Source organism: Procambarus clarkii, chromosome 48, assembly GCF_040958095.1.
Source record: "Procambarus clarkii isolate CNS0578487 chromosome 48, FALCON_Pclarkii_2.0, whole genome shotgun sequence".
In the NCBI taxonomy this organism is placed as follows: Eukaryota; Metazoa; Arthropoda; class Malacostraca; order Decapoda; family Cambaridae; genus Procambarus; species Procambarus clarkii.
Window position 1 is genome coordinate 9882982 of NC_091197.1, and position 17666 is coordinate 9900647.

Below are 17666 nucleotides of genomic sequence, written 5' to 3' on the forward strand. Positions count from 1 at the left end.
CTGACTCAGTCTATACAAACACTCCATACAACATAAAATTTAATATATTAAACTCCGTTCACAATGCAGTCAAAAAGTGTTCAACCTACACTTTATTCAAAAAGTAAAACCATGAAATAGTTGTAATTTCCTTACTAGTGTGTCCCATCTTGTGCTAAGTCACCATTACTCTGTAACTCCTCATAGATAGAGCTGTACGTCCAAACTTTGCGTTTATTTCATTTATTGTGCATCTCATACTCATCATGTGGGCGGTAGTGGACTCCATACCCATTCTGTGGGCAGTAGTAGACTCCATACCCATCCTGTGGGCGGCAGTGGAAAGGTTATAGAAGTATATTATGAGCTCAGGAACGGAACTCATATTCAGGTAAGCAAGTGACATCATTGATGACCAAGTTACAGACCTTGGTTATATATTCATCAACAGTCTACTCACAGTTTCGGTTACTTTAGCTTAACACGAAGGTGCTACAGTTACATAATGGGTTCAGGAACCTATAAAATGTAGTAGTTGCAGGCACTCAAATCAGAAATGCAATGCAAATTAGGGGTCCTAAATTGTGGAATGATGTTCCAAATGTGATTCTATACTATATCTGTTTTGCTAGAACTACAGATTCCATAATAAAGTCGTCTGTGTCTTTCTTCATTAAGTATCGCTTAAAATCTGTATATCATTTGCTAAATTTCTTGAACAATTCACATATAAGTTAACTTACTTCTCGTTTAATATTAAGTGTTTATTTCATATATTGTATGTACATACTCTGTAACAATTAATAAACCATTGTATCATATTCTTCTGTATATTTGTTAAATCAATTATTATTATTATTATTACCTCATATATCTGTGATAATGTTATACATGGCTGTGATATAATTTCCTCACTGTAGCTATATGATCATATGTATCCCATATGGTCATGGGATAATTATAAGTAAGAGACATGTAGGCAGCGCACACTTACACACAGTCACTACACTATCTACACATATACATATGTTAATATTAATAAAACGAACCCCATTAAGTTGGATATGTTTTCCATGTACTCACCTTGTTGTGCTTGCGGGCGTTGAGCTTTGGCTCTTTGGTCCCGCCTAGTATGGATGTGCTATTCAACTTCCTTGCCGGCTTTAAGACTTGTCCAAAAATAAATTATTGGCTTTACGAGAATGTAGGCTAAAAACTATATTCTCAAACTTGTAAAAAAATAACCCATTGTATCTTAGAAATTATTAAACAATTAAATTCATAAGAATGTACGGTAATTAACATTGTGAGTATTAGTGGCTTTAGGCATAGTATATATTAGTTTTAACTAGAAATCCTATATTATGTTTTTAACTCATTTTGTATGTATGTACTTTCACCTGAATAAACATTATTATTATTATTATTATTATTATTATTATTATTATGTGATTATTAATTATTTATTAATAATTACTGTATTGTTAATACTAAATCTATACAAACACTCAATGCAAATCAAAGGGCCCCAGTCTATGGAACTCACTCCCTGATGAATTAAAAAAATTATCCAACCTGTCTTATTCAAAAGTAAAAGCAAAAATTACCTAATTTCATCCTCATAGTTTCCTACCTTGTGGTTGGCACTCTCACACTGTATCTTGTACTACCCGCTTACCCAATGTGTTAGTACTTAATTAAGATATATATCTTTACCAGTGTAATCACTTCTGTCAGTTTATATTGTAGTTATTTATTGATATAAAATCTTGCTACAATGTACCTTTTTCATCATACCTGATATGGTAGATTAAGGACCTGCCCGAAACGCTATACATGTTAGTGTCTTTGCAAGAATGTAAAAATACCAATGTTATGTAATCTCACCAACCCATTGTACCTTCTTGTGAATAAATTATTATTATTATTATTAATGAGTGCGATATATGAAGAGTGATGGAGGTGCCAGACGTAAGGTGGTTGTCATGGTGACTACGGAAGCATAATGGCGAGCTTCTGGCGGCCGGGGACGCCAGTTTAGCAGGAGAGGCGAAGGTGGGACGTACACCCCCCGCTCTCTGTACTCCCTCAGGTTCTCTACACTGCGGCGCCTCCTCCACTCTCACCATCAACACTGAGACAGGTCGCCAAGAGCTACAATGGTGAGTGTCAGTCTCTGTCAACCTGACTATATGACATCTCTATTGTTTACATTATAAACTTATATATATAGCCTACTATGGAAGTTTTTTTGCTGCAATTATCACAAAGTTATGCAGTTTGCAACTGGGTGATATATAGCAGTAATTAAAATAATTGTCATCATTTACATCTTTCAATCGTTAGATTATTTGAGTGTCCCGCTAATTCAGTCGGGTTTGTTCTCGATTCACAATCGAGAATTCCAGGACTGAAATGTTTGGGCGCATTTTCTATCACCTAATGATCCTGTTCACCTAGCAGCAAATAGGTACCCAGGAGTTAGTCACCTTGTTGCGGGGGAGGGGGGGGGGTTCAGTAATTCGACCCTTTGGGGGGGTCAGCAATTCGACCCTGGGGGGGGGGAGGACCTGTAACCAGGGGCGCGTTGCTAGTTACAAACCAGGGGACCATTTATTCAACTACCTCCAAAAAGCAAGAAAACGGGTAATAACAGTGGACAAGAATTATGAGTAGAAGCGAAATCCGTCAGCAATTAAAGTGCTGCAGGTCAGAAGCCCTTCCATCAGAATTACACCAGGGGGGCAATTATAGATAGGGATCTTGCAGCGAAAATACACGCTGTACCTATAATCCAAGCCACAGATATGAAACGAAATGGAAGTGACTACCTTTTATTCATTCCTGCTGGACCCTTGGCAAGTCCTAACTGAGAAAAAGTAGTTTCTTCAGGACGTGCCGAAGCCTCGCTACTTCCATTTCATATGTATGGGTTTAGGGTATTTCTGTCCAGCCACATTATTTCGACTTATTTCCTACATATAAAATATAATATTGCCGGCTTCAAACATAATGTTATTGCAACGGCCACAGAGAAAGTTACCAGTAAAAATATGTACAATTTGATGTGCACATATATCATAAGCACATGATATATATGTGCACATATATCAACGCATATATACTTGGGGCAATACCCTGGTGGAGACCCTAAATTGCCTCCTCTGCTGAACGTCAGACGGAAACATGTTCTCCACACGCAGTGTTACTGTACAAATGTTTATAGGACACCGGCGGTGTCTATATCCTAGCATGGAGACCTCGCCTACAGAAGGGCATTATCACACTGGAAAATATTCAAGTTACTGAATAAGGTAGATAACATAATTCCAGACAACTGTCTCAATAGATCCAGCATGACTCGAACAAGCATCAACACTTTTAAAGTTATCAAGCCTCATTGAATCTGGAACAATACAAAATACCAGTTCATCCTCATCAACAACATCCAAATGCTTGTTAATCCATCCGCCAAACCCCCTGTTTATGAATGGAAAAACAGTTTCCACAAGATTCTTAAAAAAAAAAAAACTGTCCTCATGCCAGGCTCGATAAAGCAGTGGCTGTCCAAGACCCATTCATAAATTTTTACGTATTATTAAAAACAGGTTTGTTTTCATATATAAATTAATATTATGAATTGACGATCTATTTATAGTTAGGTGTAGGTTAGATTAGATGTCCAGGCTCTGTTAAAGGTTAATTTTATTTGAAGTACTTGGGTGAAGCAATTACAGCGTTGTGGTTCCAACCTTTCCTCGGACCTAATCCATTCCATCTAGTGGTCGACCCCAAAGACGAATTCATCCAACCCGTCTTCCAAACGAAGACCCAAAAGTGATTCCATCCACCCGCCAAACCCCCTGTTTATGAATGAAAACCCGTTTACACACGACTCACAACTGATGACGTTCGAACATTTCTGGAACAAGTGATTCACTGACGAATTTTATTCGAACCACAACGCTGTAAAAACTTCACCCACATAATACAAATACAAATAATCGGCAACTGAACCTAAGCACCTAACCTAACCTATGCCTATATATGTACAAGACGCTAATATAATATAATATTAATTTCGAGAAAATTCCCGAAGAAACTTTCTTTCTCGGAAGAAAATTCAGAGAAAGAAACTCTGCCCATTTGTTTTCGTCTCCGCCGGGGATCGAAACCCGGAACCTTAGAACTAAGAATCCCGAGGTGGTGGGAGAACGCAATGTTCATGTGGTGGTGGTTGTGAGGGGGGGTGGGGTTAACCGTCCACGGGGGGGGGGGGGGGGGGGGGGGAGGGAGGGGTCCCCCCATGATGGGGCTGGGGGTGCGTGTCCGCCGGACCCACCATGCATGATTATGGCACTAATTACGTTACCTCCCCCTCTCCCTACTCTGGTGGTTCCTCTCCCTACACTGGTGGTTCCTCCCCCTACACTCTGGTGGTTCCTCCCCCTACACTCTGGTGGTTCCTCCCCCTACACTCTGGTGGTTCCTCCCCCTACACTCTGGTGGTTCCTCCCCCTACACTCTGGTGGTTCCTCCCCCTACACTCTGGTGGTTCCTCCCCCTACACTCTGGTGGTTCCTCCCCCTACACTGGTGGTTCCTCCCCCTACACTCTGGTGGTTCCTCCCCCTACACTCTGGTGGTTCCTCCCCCTACGCTCTGGTGGTTCCTCTCCCTACACTGGTGGTTCCTCTCCCTACACTGGTGGTTCCTCCCCCTACACTCTGGTGGTTCCTCCCCCTACACTCTGGTGGTTCCTCCCCCTACACTCTGGTGGTTCCTCCCCCTACACTCTGGTGGTTCCTCCCCCTACACTCTGGTGGTTCCTCCCCCTACACTGGTGGTTCCTCCCCCTACACTCTGGTGGTTCCTCCCCCTACACTCTGGTGGTTCCTCCCCCTACACTCTGGTGGTTCCTCTCCCTACACTGGTGGTTCCTCTCCCTACACTGGTGGTTCCTCCCCCTACACTCTGGTGGTTCCTCCCCCTACACTCTGGTGGTTCCTCCCCCTACACTCTGGTGGTTCCTCCCCCTACACTCTGGTGGTTCCTCCCCCTACACTCTGGTGGTTCCTCCCCCTACACTCTGGTGGTTCCTCTCCCTACACTCTGGTGGTTCCTCTCCCTACACTCTGGTGGTTCCTCTCCCTACACTGGTGGTTCCTCCCCCTACACTGGTGGTTCCTCCCCCTACACTCTGGTGGTTCCTCTCCCTACACTCTGGTGGTTCCTCCCCCTACACTCTGGTGGTTCCTCTCCCTACACTCTGGTGGTTCCTCTCCCTACACTCTGGTGGTTCCTCTCCCTACACTGGTGGTTCCTCTCCCTACACTGGTGGTTCCTCCCCCTACACTCTGGTGGTTCCTCTCCCTACACTCTGGTGGTTCCTCTCCCTACACTGGTGGTTCCTCTCCCTACACTGGTGGTTCCTCCCCCTACACTCTGGTGGTTCCTCTCCCTACACTCTGGTGGTTCCTCCCCCTACACTCTGGTGGTTCCTCTCCCTACACTCTGGTGGTTCCTCTCCCTACACTCTGGTGGTTCCTCTCCCTACACTCTGGTGGTTCCTCTCCCTACACTGGTGGTTCCTCTCCCTACACTGGTGGTTCCTCCCCCTACACTCTGGTGGTTCCTCTCCCTACACTGGTGGTTCCTCCCCCTACACTCTGGTGGTTCCTCTCCCTACACTGGTGGTTCCTCCCCCTACACTCTGGTGGTTCCTCTCCCTACACTGGTGGTTCCTCCCCCTACACTCTGGTGGTTCCTCTCCCTACACTCTGGTGGTTCCTCTCCCTACACTCTGGTGGTTCCTCTCCCTACACTGGTGGTTCCTCTCCCTACACTGGTGGTTCCTCTCCCTACACTGGTGGTTCCTCTCCCTACACTGGTGGTTCCTCTCCCTACACTGGTGGTTCCTCTCCCTACACTGGTGGTTCCTCCCCCTACACTCTGGTGGTTCCTCTCCCTACACTGGTGGTTCCTCTCCCTACACTGGTGGTTCCTCTCCCTACACTGGTGGTTCCTCTCCCTACACTCTGGTGGTTCCTCTCTCTACACTGGTGGTTCCTCTCTCTACACTGGTGGTTCCTCTCCCTACACTGGTGGTTCCTCTCCCTACACTGGTGGTTCCTCTCCCTACACTGGTGGTTCCTCTCCCTACACTGGTGGTTCCTCTCCCTACACTGGTGGTTCCTCTCCCTACACTCTGATGGTTCCTCTCCCTACACTCTGGTGGTTCCTCTCCCTACACTCTGGTGGTTCCTCCCCCTACACTCTGGTGGTTCCTCTCCCTACACCTCACCCTCACCGCCCCCCCATTCCCTTGACCGTTGCAGTCCTTACCACCCGCATACAGTATCTCCCTCTACTTATAAATCCTCACTGCCCCATCCACCCGCATATCTCCTTACCCCTCCACCCCCACCCCATGCTTAGCGGTGGTGGTGGTGTGGGTGGGTGAGCACAGGGTGGAGGTGGACCACGTGCTTAGAATAGTGTCGCGGGAAACTGGTTCTGAGGGTGAAGTAAACTATAGTAAAAGCAGGGAAAAATATGCCAACCTGTGTCCTCTTGCCTCCAACGTCTATTTTTGTGCAGAATGGACAAATCTGTTAACAATGCGGCGAATTTAGTAATGAGAGCGTCATATTGGTGAGAATGTATTTTTGTCGGGTTCGATATGTTAGGTGGGGATGCTGGGTTTTGTGAGCTTCTGGTTAGATGGTTGGGCAGACGACCCATCTCAGCAGACGAGGGAACCAGGTAATTGGTTAGATGGTTGGGCAGACGACGCACCTCAGCAGACGAGGGAGCCAGGTACCTGGTTAGATGGTTGGGCAGACGACCCAACCATCTAACCAGGTACGACCCACCTCAGCAGACGAGGGAACCACTAACCTTCAGCGGTGTGTGAAGGTAAACACCGGCGACCAGAGTTGGGTGCCGTCGGGACTGTTATTGCTAGTAATGATTTTTTTCAGTCATAAAGGGTAAACAAGGAAGGCTGGACGGACGGGTCCACAAGGCTGGGGAACCACGCAGTCACGCCTCCCATAAATCTTGGGTAAAAAATTCAGGTTTCCCTTGGAGAGGTGTCCCAGCCTGGCACTGCTTCCGTGGAGCTTTCCGACACTCGGCTCTGCCCTGCCACGCCTGCCACCAGTAATGGAAGTAAAATTATGGCTCTCGTGAATGCTAACAACCAGGTGAATCGAATTCACACCATAACTCCTCCATACTATCCCAAGGTCAGAAAGACGCGTGGGTGACCTGGGTCGCCCCGGGCACGAGGATGACGTGAACCTGGAGGTCAATACCAGGTTGCGTGAGCGTTGATGTCTTCCGCTTGTGTCGGTCGCCTTCATCCGCGGGTCGTGCCGCGCCTCTCATTACTCGCCTGAAACAAACACGCACTGGCCACATGCAGTTGGCCAGCGCATCTCGGGTTCAATTCCTGCGGCAGGGCAAAAGCGTCTGTGCAAAAGTTTCTTTTTATCCGATGCTTCTGTTCACCTAGCAGTATAGGGGAGAGTTTGACTGTTGTGGGTTGCATCCTGTGGAAGCGCAGCAGTTGACTTAGGGAGGACCTTGAAAAGCCTAACGAGCTTCTTGTCCCCTGACTATGAGAAATCACACCCGGGTGAGCGGGCAACCCGTTTCGCAGACCCGTGAAACGGGTCAGGGCATCATCCAGGGCATCAACCACGGGTGTGCAGCAACCATGGTTGGTGTCAGAGGTGGCTCACAAGTAGACAGTGCTGAGAGTTGTGGCTGTGTCCCATTATAGCTTTCCCCCGCCACCCATAACTCTGGTAATTCACATTCTACAGTGTTACAGGCCACATGTACGCTGCAGCAGGAAGGAGCACGGTGTGTCGTGATGCTCGGGGTGACGGGGGCAAGCCTGCGTGTTGACTACACATGGTTTACGTCACTTTATTAAGTGTCTCTTTGAGTACGATAATGTAAAGTTATGTGACATTATACATTGGTCAGGCTGCATCACACAAATAAACCTTCTTTTTTTGAGTTGGCTAATATATATAATTTCTTGGCTAATATATATATATATATATATATATATATATGCAAACAAGCCTGAATGGTCCCCAGGACTATATACAACTGAAAACTCACACCCCAGAAGTGACTCGAACCCATACTCCCACAACTGGTATGTACAGGGACGCCTTAATCCGCTTGACCATCACGACCGGACATAAGGAAGTGATAGCCGAGGCTATATGAACCACTTCCCCGCCGGCACTCGGATGGTAATCTTGGGCATAGCATTTTATCAAATCACCTCATTCTTTGGGGCACACGTGAGGAACACAAATGCAAACAAGCCTGAATGGTCCCCAGGACTATATACAACTGAAAACTCACACCCCAGAAGTGACTCGAACCCATACTCCCACAACTGGTATGTACAGGGACGCCTTAATCCGCTTGACCATCACGACCGGACATAAGGAAGTGATAGCCGAGGCTATATGAACCACTTCCCCGCCGGCACTCGGATGGTAATCTTGGGCATAGCATTTTATCAAATCACCTCATTCTTTGGGGCACACGTGAGGAACACAAATGCAAACAAGCCTGAATGGTCCCCAGGACTATATACAACTGAAAACTCACACCCCAGAAGTGACTCGAACCCATACTCCCACAACTGGTATGTACAGGGACGCCTTAATCCGCTTGACCATCACGACCGGACATAAGGAAGTGATAGCCGAGGCTATATGAACCACTTCCCCGCCGGCACTCGGATGGTAATCTTGGGCATAGCATTTTATCAAATCACCTCATTCTTTGGGGCACACGTGAGGAACACAAATGCAAACAAGCCTGAATGGTCCCCAGGACTATATACAACTGAAAACTCACACCCCAGAAGTGACTCGAACCCATACTCCCACAACTGGTATGTACAGGGACGCCTTAATCCGCTTGACCATCACGACCGGACATAAGGAAGTGATAGCCGAGGCTATATGAACCACTTCCCCGCCGGCACTCGGATGGTAATCTTGGGCATAGCATTTTATCAAATCACCTCATTCTTTGGGGCACACGTGAGGAACACAAATGCAAACAAGCCTGAATGGTCCCCAGGACTATATACAACTGAAAACTCACACCCCAGAAGTGACTCGAACCCATACTCCCACAACTGGTATGTACAGGGACGCCTTAATCCGCTTGACCATCACGACCGGACATAAGGAAGTGATAGCCGAGGCTATATGAACCACTTCCCCGCCGGCACTCGGATGGTAATCTTGGGCATAGCATTTTATCAAATCACCTCATTCTTTGGGGCACACGTGAGGAACACAAATGCAAACAAGCCTGAATGGTCCCCAGGACTATATACAACTGAAAACTCACACCCCAGAAGTGACTCGAACCCATACTCCCACAACTGGTATGTACAGGGACGCCTTAATCCGCTTGACCATCACGACCGGACATAAGGAAGTGATAGCCGAGGCTATATGAACCACTTCCCCGCCGGCACTCGGATGGTAATCTTGGGCATAGCATTTTATCAAATCACCTCATTCTTTGGGGCACACGTGAGGAACACAAATGCAAACAAGCCTGAATGGTCCCCAGGACTATATACAACTGAAAACTCACACCCCAGAAGTGACTCGAACCCATACTCCCACAACTGGTATGTACAGGGACGCCTTAATCCGCTTGACCATCACGACCGGACATAAGGAAGTGATAGCCGAGGCTATATGAACCACTTCCCCGCCGGCACTCGGATGGTAATCTTGGGCATAGCATTTTATCAAATCACCTCATTCTTTGGGGCACACGTGAGGAACACAAATGCAAACAAGCCTGAATGGTCCCCAGGACTATATACAACTGAAAACTCACACCCCAGAAGTGACTCGAACCCATACTCCCACAACTGGTATGTACAGGGACGCCTTAATCCGCTTGACCATCACGACCGGACATAAGGAAGTGATAGCCGAGGCTATATGAACCACTTCCCCGCCGGCACTCGGATGGTAATCTTGGGCATAGCATTTTATCAAATCACCTCATTCTTTGGGGCACACGTGAGGAACACAAATGCAAACAAGCCTGAATGGTCCCCAGGACTATATACAACTGAAAACTCACACCCCAGAAGTGACTCGAACCCATACTCCCACAACTGGTATGTACAGGGACGCCTTAATCCGCTTGACCATCACGACCGGACATAAGGAAGTGATAGCCGAGGCTATATGAACCACTTCCCCGCCGGCACTCGGATGGTAATCTTGGGCATAGCATTTTATCAAATCACCTCATTCTTTGGGGCACACGTGAGGAACACAAATGCAAACAAGCCTGAATGGTCCCCAGGACTATATACAACTGAAAACTCACACCCCAGAAGTGACTCGAACCCATACTCCCACAACTGGTATGTACAGGGACGCCTTAATCCGCTTGACCATCACGACCGGACATAAGGAAGTGATAGCCGAGGCTATATGAACCACTTCCCCGCCGGCACTCGGATGGTAATCTTGGGCATAGCATTTTATCAAATCACCTCATTCTTTGGGGCACACGTGAGGAACACAAATGCAAACAAGCCTGAATGGTCCCCAGGACTATATACAACTGAAAACTCACACCCCAGAAGTGACTCGAACCCATACTCCCACAACTGGTATGTACAGGGACGCCTTAATCCGCTTGACCATCACGACCGGACATAAGGAAGTGATAGCCGAGGCTATATGAACCACTTCCCCGCCGGCACTCGGATGGTAATCTTGGGCATAGCATTTTATCAAATCACCTCATTCTTTGGGGCACACGTGAGGAACACAAATGCAAACAAGCCTGAATGGTCCCCAGGACTATATACAACTGAAAACTCACACCCCAGAAGTGACTCGAACCCATACTCCCACAACTGGTATGTACAGGGACGCCTTAATCCGCTTGACCATCACGACCGGACATAAGGAAGTGATAGCCGAGGCTATATGAACCACTTCCCCGCCGGCACTCGGATGGTAATCTTGGGCATAGCATTTTATCAAATCACCTCATTCTTTGGGGCACACGTGAGGAACACAAATGCAAACAAGCCTGAATGGTCCCCAGGACTATATACAACTGAAAACTATGCTATGCCCAAGATTACCATCCGAGTGCCGGCGGGGAAGTGGTTCATATAGCCTCGGCTATCACTTCCTTATGTCCGGTCGTGATGGTCAAGCGGATTAAGGCGTCCCTGTACATACCAGTTGTGGGAGTATGGGTTCGAGTCACTTCTGGGGTGTGAGTTTTCAGTTGTATATAGTCCTGGGGACCATTCAGGCTTGTTTGCATTTGTGTTCCTCACGTGTGCCCCAAAGAATGAGGTGATTTGATAAAATGCTATGCCCAAGATTACCATCCGAGTGCCGGCGGGGAAGTGGTTCATATAGCCTCGGCTATCACTTCCTTATGTCCGGTCGTGATGGTCAAGCGGATTAAGGCGTCCCTGTACATACCAGTTGTGGGAGTATGGGTTCGAGTCACTTCTGGGGTGTGAGTTTTCAGTTGTATATAGTCCTGGGGACCATTCAGGCTTGTTTGCATTTGTGTTCCTCACGTGTGCCCCAAAGAATGAGGTGATTTGATAAAATGCTATGCCCAAGATTACCATCCGAGTGCCGGCGGGGAAGTGGTTCATATAGCCTCGGCTATCACTTCCTTATGTCCGGTCGTGATGGTCAAGCGGATTAAGGCGTCCCTGTACATACCAGTTGTGGGAGTATGGGTTCGAGTCACTTCTGGGGTGTGAGTTTTCAGTTGTATATAGTCCTGGGGACCATTCAGGCTTGTTTGCATTTGTGTTCCTCACGTGTGCCCCAAAGAATGAGGTGATTTGATAAAATGCTATGCCCAAGATTACCATCCGAGTGCCGGCGGGGAAGTGGTTCATATAGCCTCGGCTATCACTTCCTTATGTCCGGTCGTGATGGTCAAGCGGATTAAGGCGTCCCTGTACATACCAGTTGTGGGAGTATGGGTTCGAGTCACTTCTGGGGTGTGAGTTTTCAGTTGTATATAGTCCTGGGGACCATTCAGGCTTGTTTGCATTTGTGTTCCTCACGTGTGCCCCAAAGAATGAGGTGATTTGATAAAATGCTATGCCCAAGATTACCATCCGAGTGCCGGCGGGGAAGTGGTTCATATAGCCTCGGCTATCACTTCCTTATGTCCGGTCGTGATGGTCAAGCGGATTAAGGCGTCCCTGTACATACCAGTTGTGGGAGTATGGGTTCGAGTCACTTCTGGGGTGTGAGTTTTCAGTTGTATATAGTCCTGGGGACCATTCAGGCTTGTTTGCATTTGTGTTCCTCACGTGTGCCCCAAAGAATGAGGTGATTTGATAAAATGCTATGCCCAAGATTACCATCCGAGTGCCGGCGGGGAAGTGGTTCATATAGCCTCGGCTATCACTTCCTTATGTCCGGTCGTGATGGTCAAGCGGATTAAGGCGTCCCTGTACATACCAGTTGTGGGAGTATGGGTTCGAGTCACTTCTGGGGTGTGAGTTTTCAGTTGTATATAGTCCTGGGGACCATTCAGGCTTGTTTGCATTTGTGTTCCTCACGTGTGCCCCAAAGAATGAGGTGATTTGATAAAATGCTATGCCCAAGATTACCATCCGAGTGCCGGCGGGGAAGTGGTTCATATAGCCTCGGCTATCACTTCCTTATGTCCGGTCGTGATGGTCAAGCGGATTAAGGCGTCCCTGTACATACCAGTTGTGGGAGTATGGGTTCGAGTCACTTCTGGGGTGTGAGTTTTCAGTTGTATATAGTCCTGGGGACCATTCAGGCTTGTTTGCATTTGTGTTCCTCACGTGTGCCCCAAAGAATGAGGTGATTTGATAAAATGCTATGCCCAAGATTACCATCCGAGTGCCGGCGGGGAAGTAGTTCATATAGCCTCGGCTATCACTTCCTTATGTCCGGTCGTGATGGTCAAGCGGATTAAGGCGTCCCTGTACATACCAGTTGTGGGAGTATGGGTTCGAGTCACTTCTGGGGTGTGAGTTTTCAGTTATATATATATATATATATATATATATATATATATATATATATATATATATATATATATATATATATATATATATACTGGCTGATTTGTAGAGTGATATAGTGGTCTACACTACACGCTGTTTACACTTTACACAAATTTACACCAGAGGGCACAGGAGCAGTGAACTCTGACCTGTTAGTATGCTTGCAGCTTCATCTCCCCATAGCTCATTTTAAGCCTTATTTACATTTGTATTCTTCTTTATAACACAATTTGACAATCTGTTTATTATAACCAGGTCCACAAATTAATACTTTGTTAACATGGTCAAACAGCTAAGGATCGATGCGAAATCATTTTGCATCCACTCCAACTGTACTGAAATTATATTGGTCATTATTTTTCCAAGAGCTATTCATGGTTCAAGTATGTTTATTGAGATAAGAAAGAAATACATCTCAAAGGGATAGAGTAGATTAGGCTATTTCTACCCCCTGCTATTCGTGGTAGACTACACAATTATAATCTCTCCCTTCCCACACAAGAAGCAAATTTAAGATCGTGCCAAACTTGGTCTAACGGCAAAGTGCAACACCTGAAGTGATTGATCAAGGAGGGGGTGTCACCCCCGGGCTGCATGCTTTACGACGACAATTCGTCATGTTGGCGGGGTCCTCGCTGGTAATGAGAGAGCTGCGAGTGAAGAATGAGGCGCTATGATGAGCGACCCGCCTGGGGATATTAGATTTACGGTGGAGTTATGTGTCGGCCCCGGTTGACAGGCTTGTGGGCCCCGGTTGACAGGCTTGTGGGCCCCGGTTGCCAGGCTTGTGGGCTCCGGAGGGTTGCCAGGCTTGTGGGGCCCGGTTGCCAGGCTTGTGGGGCCCCGGAGGGTTGCCAGGCTTGTGGGGCCCCGGAGGGTTGCCAGGCTTGTGGGGCCCCGGAGGGTTGCCAGGCTTGTGGGGCCCCGGAGGGTTGCCAGGCTTGTGGGGCCCGGAGGGCTGCCAGACACCCTGTTAGCGTTGCCCTGAGTATGGAGCTATACGATATACTCACCTAGTTGTGCTTGCGGGGGTTGAGCTCTGGCTCTTTGGTCCCGTATCTCAACCGTCAATCAACTGGTGTACAGATTCCTGAGCCTACTGGGCTCTATCATATCTACATTTGAAACTGTGTATAGAGTCAGCCTCCACCACATCACTCCACAAAGAACCCAAATTACGGAACTATTCACTCTACCCACAATGAGAGTAAGAACAAGACCGGAACATGAAGATGCCAACATAGAAGACACTGCTCAACATACTCGGCCTCCTACACCTGATTAGTCTTTGTATGTACTTCGTCCCTTGTTTTCACCTTTTTTTCTTTTATGCCTTACCTTTTCCTTCATTCTTGACCCATTTGTATAGATCTACTTGTCTTCACCTGACCCCTTACTGGTATAAATCTAACATGCCTTGTATTTTCTTTTCACTTGAGAATGAACCATGTAGGTTCGAAACGTTGTGCAAATTTTGTAATAAGTGTAATACATTCTACAGTTATTTATTTCTTTTTCTTCACCTCGAACGAAGATGACCTTTGGAGAACTCCTCTTTCAATTAAACCAAGATGCTAGAACACTAGTCAGAGGGAGAGACGCCCTAAACAAGAAAATAATCAATACAGAATATGCAGTCATATTCAATGAAACATATACATATATATTTATTTTTTACTCAAATGTTTCCGCTGCCTGTGTCTTAAATGTCATGATGTTTGATAATATTTTACTTTCAGTAAATCACATTATTATCCATATTCATTTTGATGAAATAATTCTTGCAATAAAATCCAAGCGGTATGGGTAGGAAATCACAGACAGTGTATTTTTTGTTTTACCTTAATAGGAGACTAATTTAAGCTGATTTTAAGACAGATTCACCTGGATATATAAATATAGATCCTGAATTGTTGTCGCCTCTCAGAGGGCGTATACTGGCCGCTCTGTGCACCATACTGCTGCGTGTACACGCACTGTGAGTTTGTTATAGTCCTGTGTATTGTGCAGGCCTGAAGGTTGGCGAGTTAGGTAGTTGAGGAGCTTTATAACCACTGACAATGATAGGTTATGAGCCCCGCGCTCTGGCCTGGCGATCCAAGAATCCTGAGTTTGATTCCCGGTTGGGAGGCCGTGCTGTGTGCACGGAAGTAAACTGACGCTTGTAGCACCTGAAAGGTGAGGTTGGGGGGGGGGGGGGGTAGGGGGGAGGAATAAGCATGGTTCATCTCGCATGTAAACTGCTGATTTACACACAACGACTGCCTTATATTTCCACGTGGGGCACTCAGTACTATTTCCTATCACTTAATCACTGTAGGATATAAACAAATCATATGTTTATATTGTCATGCTCGGTACCTCATAAATGAACATCCTCTCGTTGACTTTTAAACATTTAATGTTAAGTCATGTGTTACATTACATTGTTCTTATGGTGGTTCAGTACCATTGGGGAACGCGTCGTCATTCCTCACATATAGTGTTGTCACTGAGCGCGGGGCTCGGCCCCCCACCACCACACTTTTCCAGGTGTTGCATGATGAGATTTGCATCACCCAGAGGCTATACGCTGTTTCCTCACATCGTTTCCAACATTACCTAACCTTAACTTGTCACAGTGCGTATGTAAATTCACCTAGCATTACCTGACCCTAAATCACCTCATGTTGCCCACGCTAAAATCACCTAACATAATTTTGTAACCCAGTCTATTTTTCCTTTATTATGTGTGCCTGATAAACATACATATGTTTATCGCTAAAACAAACACACACACAGACACAGACACACACAGTGGTCTGACCCAGGGGGCCTCTCGGTTGAGTGGAGAGCGCTCGGAGGTCGTAGTTCTAAAGGCCCGGGTTCGATTCCCGGTCTAGGCGGAAATTAATGGGCAGAGTTACTTTCATCCTGATGCTCCTGTTCACCTAGCAGTAAATAGGTACCTGGGTGTTAAACAGCTGCTACGGGCTGCTTCCTGGGGGTGTGTGTACGTGTGTTAGAGATAAATATATGTTTACCTGAGAGCCACTAACACTAGTGGTCTCGACAAGGACAGGATGCCGGCGGCTTGTCGAAGGTCCAAGAGGTAATAACTCGATTCTGCAGACACAAATAGTAAATACACACACATATATCCCCAGGAAGCAGCCCGTAGCAGCTGTCTAACACCCAGGTACCTATTTACTGCTAGGTGAACAGGAGCTTCCGGGTGAATGAAACTATTTGTTTCTGTCTCGGCCTGGAATCTAACCCGGGCCCCTAATTACCCGACTATGACCCCCGAGTGCTGTCCACTCAGCCGCGGGGTGAGAGTGATTGTGGGGGGGGGGTGAGTAATGGGGGTCAGGGTTGTGGGGGGGGGGAGTGTGTTGGGTGTAAGAGTGGAGTGTGTGAGAGCATAGGGGCGAGTGTTGAGGGGGAGAGTGTGGGTGAGAGCGAGAGGGAGGGGGAGAGTACACCTGGTGTTTACAGGAAGGCTGGGCGGCGGCCGCTGGGGTCAGGCGTGGCTGACTCGTGCCGGAATTAATAAGACAACCCTGGATGTTGAGCGCGCACCTCTGCTGGAGGAAGCTGCCCTCTATTACCCCTCCCTAATTACCCGCCGCCCCAACCTACGCCATCTCCCCTCCCCTCCCTGCCTACGCCGACTCCACCCTTCGCTGCTCCCACCCTACGCTGTTATCTCTGACGGAAAAGGGAATGTTACACAATCTGTCCCATCTATTAACCTCTTCTACGTGAACTTCTCTGTCTTGTGAGCCCATGAATAGGGGAGTGGTTTGATTGGATTGGGAGTGGAGTGCCACCTGCAATGGGAGTTCCCCATTGTAGGTGGCAATGGGGAACAGCGTGACCGCTACCGACACGACACAGGTGACCTGTGTCGTGTAAGCAGACGACACGGGTCTGCTCTATAGGAGCACCGCCAACTTCCTCATGATGGACTCTCCCGACACCAAACAAAACATCGTGCCAAAAAGACTGTTGTGTGTGCCTTTACAGGCCTATGCGGGCACTTCCAGCCCCAATCATCTCGGTAAACAAAGAAAAAATAAGAAGTAATTAATTCAGGGTCGAAGTAATGAATTCAGAGTCGAAGTAATGAATTCAGAGTCGAAGTAATGAATTCAGAGTCGAAGTAAAGAATTCAGAGTCGAAGTAATGAATTCAGAGTCGAAGTAATGAATTCAGAGTCGAAGTAAAGAATTCAGAGTCGAAGTAAAGAATTCAGAGTCGAAGTAATGAATTCAGAGTCGAAGTAATGAATTCAGAGTCGAAGTAATTAATACAGGGTTGAATTATTATAAATTAATTATGTCGAGGGGACAGGCAGCCAGTTTATATATACAGTATATGTTAGACATATCGAGCTTCCCTCCCCCCCCCCGCCCACCTCAGGATTCAACCCCATAACAAGCTGACTAGCTCCTGGGTACATATTTGCTTGTAGATGGACAGGTGCATTAGATGATAGGAAACGCGCCCAACCATTTCTTTTCCTCCCTGGACTCGAACCCGGAATTCTTCATTGTGAGTCGAGAACGAACCCTACTGTCCTACCGGGA

The 17666-nt window shown here is 47.0% G+C and overlaps 1 protein-coding gene across 4 annotated transcripts in view; it reads left to right on the plus strand.

The window, feature by feature from the left end:
• The first annotated feature begins 2004 nt into the window (after positions 1-2004).
• LOC138351044 (metabotropic glutamate receptor 2-like) overlaps positions 2005-17666 on the plus strand; it is a 73000-nt gene continuing 57338 nt past the window's right edge. For all 4 annotated transcript variants that reach the window (XM_069302589.1, XM_069302591.1, XM_069302590.1 and 1 more), the window contains exon 1: positions 2005-2141. In XM_069302589.1, the coding sequence (XP_069158690.1) occupies positions 2139-2141 (3 nt within the window). In that variant the 5' untranslated portion in view covers positions 2005-2138. The remainder of the gene's footprint in view (positions 2142-17666) is intronic.